The sequence below is a fragment of the Theobroma cacao genome, chromosome 7 (assembly GCF_000208745.1).
Source record: "Theobroma cacao cultivar B97-61/B2 chromosome 7, Criollo_cocoa_genome_V2, whole genome shotgun sequence".
NCBI classification, from domain to species: domain Eukaryota; kingdom Viridiplantae; phylum Streptophyta; class Magnoliopsida; order Malvales; family Malvaceae; genus Theobroma; species Theobroma cacao.
In genome coordinates this window covers 20,296,005-20,302,186 of record NC_030856.1, presented here as the reverse complement: position 1 = coordinate 20,302,186, position 6,182 = coordinate 20,296,005, and the positions used below count along the sequence as shown (strand labels likewise).

Here is a 6,182-nt window from a genome sequence, read left to right as displayed (position 1 = left end):
CTCTCCACCATTACCATTGCTCGAGTGAGGTCCTACACACCCCTCTTCTGTAACTCTTGCTTGGCCCAAGGCTTCAAGCCATCCATGAAGGCAAAAAAGGCCTCATTTTCACCAAAGTCACCCTTTTACAGTGCTAGGTCACTGAAGTCTTGCACATACTCCCATATTTGCCCACTCTGCATTGGCTTACACAACCTACTTCGAGCCTCATCCTCAACATACTTCAAGTAGAACTACTAGCGTAGCTTATGTTGAAAACTAGCCCACATGAGCATTGAGGATCCCTCAAGCTTCTCATCACACAACTTCCTCCACCAAAGCAGTGTTGTATCTCATAGATACATGGATGTCGCGGTCATCCGTAACAATCCCCATAGCCTTAGAGTGCTACTCCAACCCTCAAAGAAAATTGTTTATTTCTTTGGCATCCCTCTTATCGTGGAACTCCCTTAGCTTTGATCCCTTAAGCCTCACCTTAAGTTTTACGATAGCCCCGTGGCCACCTCTAGCCTATGCAAAATGGCCTTTTGTCTTTAGTTCCTCCAACTCATGCCTTAAGATATTTTTGACACTCCCAAACTGAGTGCTTTCTCGATCACAACCTCAAAGGTTTCCTTCACCAGACCTCTTCTTTGAGCTCTTCATCTCGTGAGCTGAGCTTTTCCATCTGCTCCTCATGCACATCAAGTCGGTCTCACATTTCCTCAATTGTCACTTCAACCCTAAACAACCTACCATCAAAAACAGACATAGGGTCTCGAAAGCTTGATTTGGCCCTCTTACTGGCACCATGAGTTTCCCTTACCTTAAACGTAGGTTTTACTTGGTTTGACCCACTAGTAGCCATTATTTACCTTAAATCACCTCTTACTCGACTTGCATGCTGTCAAGCTTGTAACTGATTGCAACTGAACCCAACGAAACCCATTGAATCACAGTTGATCGCAACTACTTTGATACCAATTATCGCATGGTGGTTCTTTAGACCATTCCTCGTGCGACCTTAGATTTACCTTTTTCTTAGTCTTTAAATCTATGTCAGCCTAAATATGCCTACCAACATCATCAAGGCCACGTGGGTTGGCACTTCGATGGCATGTCAGGCTCCCTCTAGTGCCCTAAATTGTTGACCGTGACAATAAGACACTGTTTTAGATATTTTGGACCCTTAAACCGCTTTAGGTTGGATACGTAAGGTATGGGTTATGTAAAGCACTTATGGATATTTAAACTCCGCTGTAACACTTTGTACAATATAGAGGAGCATAGATAGTTACTCATTAGCTTAGGCAAGCTTTATACAACAAAAATTACTTAATATAAAAATCTTTTGTCTCAGTACTCTTTCTTTCTCTTGTGTGGTTGTGTGGCTAAGGCTTTTAGCCCTTGTTTGCTAGGTTATTCTTGAGGGCTTTTGCTGTGTGCTAAGTTAGGCTAGGTTGCTTGGGTTTGTAGCAGAGGGATTTTCTAGAGCTCAAGATCGTTCAATTGCTTGGCTAAAGACCAACACGTGACACTTGCATCTCCCACTAGTAAGGCACTAGACTTGAGCCATGTCTTTGCTAGCACAAAAGAGGCAAAGTCAATCAAGCCATATCTAGCATCATTTTAGGTCAAGGCCTAGATCAATCCTCCCTAATATTTTTCTCTCTTTTTCCCTTTTTCTTTTTCTTCTTCCATTACCATGGATCAACGTTGAAATAGATTGACCTTGGTCTTTTCTTGTCTTTCTCCTCGCTCTGTTTCCTTTCAGTCTCCCTTCTCTAATTGGTTTTCCAATATGACCTTACCTTGTCGTTTACATCCTCTTCTTCCCCTTATACTCCCCATTCTTCCATGGTTGCCTCCAACTTCCTTTCTTTCCTGGTCCTCAAAATTCTACAAAAAAATGTAAAATCAAATGAAAATATAAAAATTAAAAAAATACCTTTAAAACTAAAATATTAGAAAAAAAAAAACAAAGTGGCCATGTTAAGATTTTTGTTTCATGAAGTTATAAATTGCCCAAAAATCTTAATATTTATATATAGATGTATGACACTCAACGTTCATACTTTGTCCATTCTCTATGACACTTTAAACTTGTAAAAGATATATGACAATTAAGTAAATGTATTAAACAGAAGACTTCTTCAAAATTTTATGAAATTTCATTCAAGATTATGGATTAACATGTTTGAAACCTATATGCATCGAGCATGAATTGCACAAAATTTTGTGAAAATAACCAATTCCCAACAAGGTAAAAAATTAAAGTGCAGCGGATAACACTTATATATTTCAAAATAATTCATCTTTTTTTCTGTTGGCTAGAATATAATAATTGAAATTAATAAATGCTATATTTGAGAACATAAATTTGATTTGTTAAATAAATTTAAAGGATGAAAGCAAACATCATGTCAAAACTAATTAAAAGTCAATACAATATGTATTTAGGTGAATTCGAAATTCCCTACTTCATTTTAAAAGAATGTTTGCTTTTATTCCTACAACAGTGAAATGACATTCCATGGAGGAATTGAAGGTGAAAAATAGCAGTCCAGAATGAACCATGATGATATGAAATCAAGTTTTGTTGGAGTGGGTCAAACCATCAAACCGTTACTAGTGCCAAGGAACCATAAATGCAACATCACGAAAACCAGGTTTAAGGCCACAAAAGAGAAAGTACAAGATGTAACATTTTGCATAAATGATAAAAAATGGAACGATTCCTCCAGGACATCTTTCTCAAGACATTCTTTAACTGTTACATTAATGCTGTGCCGCCGGCAAGTTACATTAATGCTGTGCCGCCTGCAAGTTGCATTATATGGGAGCACAGAAGTAACATATCAGCTATGAAGAACAAAGAAATTAAAAATTAATTAAGGTTTACCAAGTAGTAATTCAAGAAACAGATGATTCAGCATACATGCATAAATTACTTATTTTGGAACAAAATATTACCAAAAGGAGACAGGAGATAGAGAAATGATCAAGGCATTAGAGTAGAGGCTTGCTGGGTGTGATAGAGTTTACCAGTACACCACCAAACAATTCTTTCCCAATATGCATGTCACATCTATTAATGCCTCCTATAACCTGCCAAAGATATGGAAACGCATCTCAGGAAAATTGTGTATCCCAGAAATTGTTTATTAACAAATGGGAATCTACGAAATGATATCAACATAGTTGCCAACAATCTGTTCTTAAAGAAACAAAACAGCACAGTTATGCATGCAAAACAATTAAACAAACTACAGAACACCCCAACAGCTTGATTAACCAATATTCATATTATCATAGACAATTGCTGGTCAACTGCAAAAGCAAAAGAAACCAATTGACAAGACAGCACAGAACTTAAAGAGAATGATATAAATGATACCACAATAAAACAACAATGAAAAGATGATCTCTTACATTCTCAAGGAGACTAGAATACCATACTCTGACACAAACATGATTTCAACTTCAACAATTTTCAAGGGTCTCTCCCCAACTTCTGTACATGTAGTTATTTCCTTCAATCTAGATTTGATGGTGTTTATTAATTCCCTCTAAATACAGTGAGAACGTTCCTTCTTTTCACAGCAGAGTTAGACCTTCCTCCCACTTTTCGTAGACTTTGAATAATGGCTCATAAGAATCTCTCTCTATAAACTGATTTCTTCTATAAATGTTAAAAGCATAGATATTCAAATCAATTCCATTTCAGAAATATCCCCCAAATACAGGGGATATCCATCATCTTTTAATTGCAAAGCTAAATCATCCAACAGTGTATATATAAGCACACCTTCAGGGTGACTTCTATCTTCAACAGTAAATCTATGTGTTTTTCCATTAACTTGAACAAGGCTTTGCCCAGGAGACTTGCTTACATTATTTCGTTTCATCAACAATCTTATCATTGCAACTTCATCCCACCTTCCAGTTGATGCATATATGTTTGCCATCTCCACATACGGAGCAGCCACTTGAGGCTCCATCTCAAATAGGTGATTTGCTACATACTTACCAATCTCTACGTTGTGGTGAACCTTGCAAGCACTAAGCAATGCACTCCATATTCCAGCATCTGGTTTAACTGGTATATTTAAAACAAACTTCAAAGCTTCTATTAGCTTACCTTTACGTCCAAGAAGATCTGCCATACATGAATAATGATCCAATCCAGGATTAATACCATATACTGCGGTCATCATATTGAACACTTCCCATCCTTTATCAAGAAAGCCTGCATGAGTGCAAGCTTGAAGGACAGCAAGGAATGTTATGTGGTTTGGTTTGAAGCCCAAACCCCTCATCCGGTGGAAAAGGTCCAAAGCTTCTCCAAATTGTCCATTCACAGTGCAACCTAAGATCATGGTAGTCCAAGAAACAATAGTCCTCTCAGGCATGGCATGAAAGACCTCTTGAGCCTCACATATACCACCACATTTTGAATACATATCTATAAGAGCATTACAGATCATTACATCTTCTTTAAACCCTCTAGATTTGGCATAACTGTCAATCCATTTTCCAAGCTCAAGGGATCCTGTCTGGCCACAGCCTGAAATCAAAGAAAGTACAGTAACCAAATCAGGTGTCTCACCAGCTTTTTCCATAGAATGAAACAAGGTCATTGCCTCATCCATATCCCCTTTCTCAGCATACCCACTAATCATAACAGTCCATGAAACACATGTCCTATCAGACATGCAATCAAATAAAAATCTTGCAGAATTAATATCTCCACACTTGGAATACATGGATATAAGAGTATTGATTACAGATAAGTTCAAATCACAACCCAATTGCATTCCATGAGAATGAATTAGCTTTCCTTGAAATAGTGCTTCAGGCTGCACACACGATGAAATCAGGCTGACAATAGAGCTCGCATCAGGCCTAATTCCATCAACCAGCATCTGCTGGTATAAATCAAAGGCAGCAAGAAAATTTTCAAAGATTGCATATCCAGCAATCATGGAATTCCAAGAAATGACAGTCCTCACAGCAACATCAATCTCATCAAAAACCTTCTCCGCTGATGCCAAGTCACCACATTTGGCATATACCGCAATCCAAGTGTTAGCTACTGTAACGTTAGGAGCTACCCCAATTCGAATCCCAAAGGAATGAAGTCCCTCCACTAATTCCAAACTCTTTGCAACTGAAACTCCCTGACTAAGCCCCACAACAGTGACTGAATCAGGATGAATCCCAGCAAACCTCATCTCACCAAAGAGACTAAACACTTTATCAAGAAAACCCAACCGAGCAAAACCGATAAGCATTGCATTCCAAGCAGCCACATCTCTTTGAGGCATTCTTTCAAATACTTTGTATGCATAATCCACGTGATCACATTTAACGTACACATTAACCATTGCGGTTTGTATGAAAATGTCGTTTCCAAATGGGGATTTTACGATTTGGGTGTGGATGCTCTGAGAATATTTGATATTGGAAAGCTTGGCACAGGCTTTTGCAATGAATGGAAAGGTTAATTTGTTTGGTTCCAATCCATTTTGCTTCATTCGGCGAAAGAGATGAAGGGCTTTTTCGGTACTGTTTTGGTTTACAGCATCCTTTATTCGTGAGTTCCATAGTTTAATGGTTAAAAATTTTGAAAAACCGTTGAGACTTTGAGTAACAGTATGTCCCGACATAACAGTTTCCCACTGTTTTTCTGGAAATGAAACAAAATCGTTACGTGCTATGCTATGGTATTTATCTCATACAGAGGCAATCAACTTTTGATTGAATTACACTTAAACCCCATCTAGTTTTAGGTTTTTCATTTGACATTCTTTATTATCTTTATTGAGAAGTGAGTCTACTTTTTCAAATAAATATTTTACTATGATCGAAGAAGCTTATCTTACAAATTCTCCTTCGTGTATACAATGATCTCTTCGCTCTTGTTATTATGGAGAGATTACTATAAGGAATTACAAGACAACTACTACAATGAATTACAGGACACCTATAATTCTTTTGATGGTACCTTAAGAATAAAGAGAAAAAAAAGAGAAAAGAGTTTTTTATTTTTTTTGACTTACACAACAACTCACGTTCACTTTTTATTGTGTGTAAAAATCAATACGTCTATTTACTATTTATAGATATATTAGGGATATAGATATAAGATATTATTTTAAATTTCAATGTAATTAATTTTTATGTAAATTTAAATATAATGG

General features: G+C 37.0%; 1 protein-coding gene across 7 annotated transcripts; it reads right to left on the bottom strand.

Moving 5' to 3' along the window:
- On the bottom strand, window positions 1,257–5,739 carry LOC18594974 (pentatricopeptide repeat-containing protein At4g19191, mitochondrial). Of its 7 annotated transcripts, none has more exons than XM_018124090.1 (3): window positions 3,873–5,739; window positions 3,025–3,087; window positions 1,257–1,878 (listed from the first exon to the last, which is right to left on the bottom strand). In XM_018124090.1, exons 1-3 carry the CDS (start codon window positions 5,646–5,648, stop codon window positions 1,750–1,752), a joined length of 1,968 nt encoding a protein of 655 aa, XP_017979579.1. In that variant the 5' UTR covers window positions 5,649–5,739; the 3' UTR covers window positions 1,257–1,749. The 7 variants fall into 7 exon arrangements, 4 of the variants coding, with proteins under 4 accessions (XP_017979579.1, XP_017979580.1, XP_017979581.1 ...); XM_018124091.1 differs by having other exon boundaries at window positions 1,787–1,878; window positions 2,953–3,087; XR_001928626.1 differs by having other exon boundaries at window positions 1,859–1,878; window positions 3,412–5,739.

Coding starts and splice junctions, on each gene's coding strand:
- LOC18594974 (XM_018124090.1), bottom strand. CDS start 5,648: ATGTCGGGACATACTGTTACTCAAAGTCTCAACGGTTTTTCAAAATTT. Junction 3,088..3,872: donor TGTTGATGAAACGAAATAAT/GTAAGCAAGTCT, acceptor TATCTTTGGCAG/GTTATAGGAGGCATTAATAG. Junction 1,879..3,024: donor AATTGTTTGGTGGTGTACTG/GTAAACTCTATC, acceptor ATTTTTTTGTAG/AATTTTGAGGACCAGGAAAG.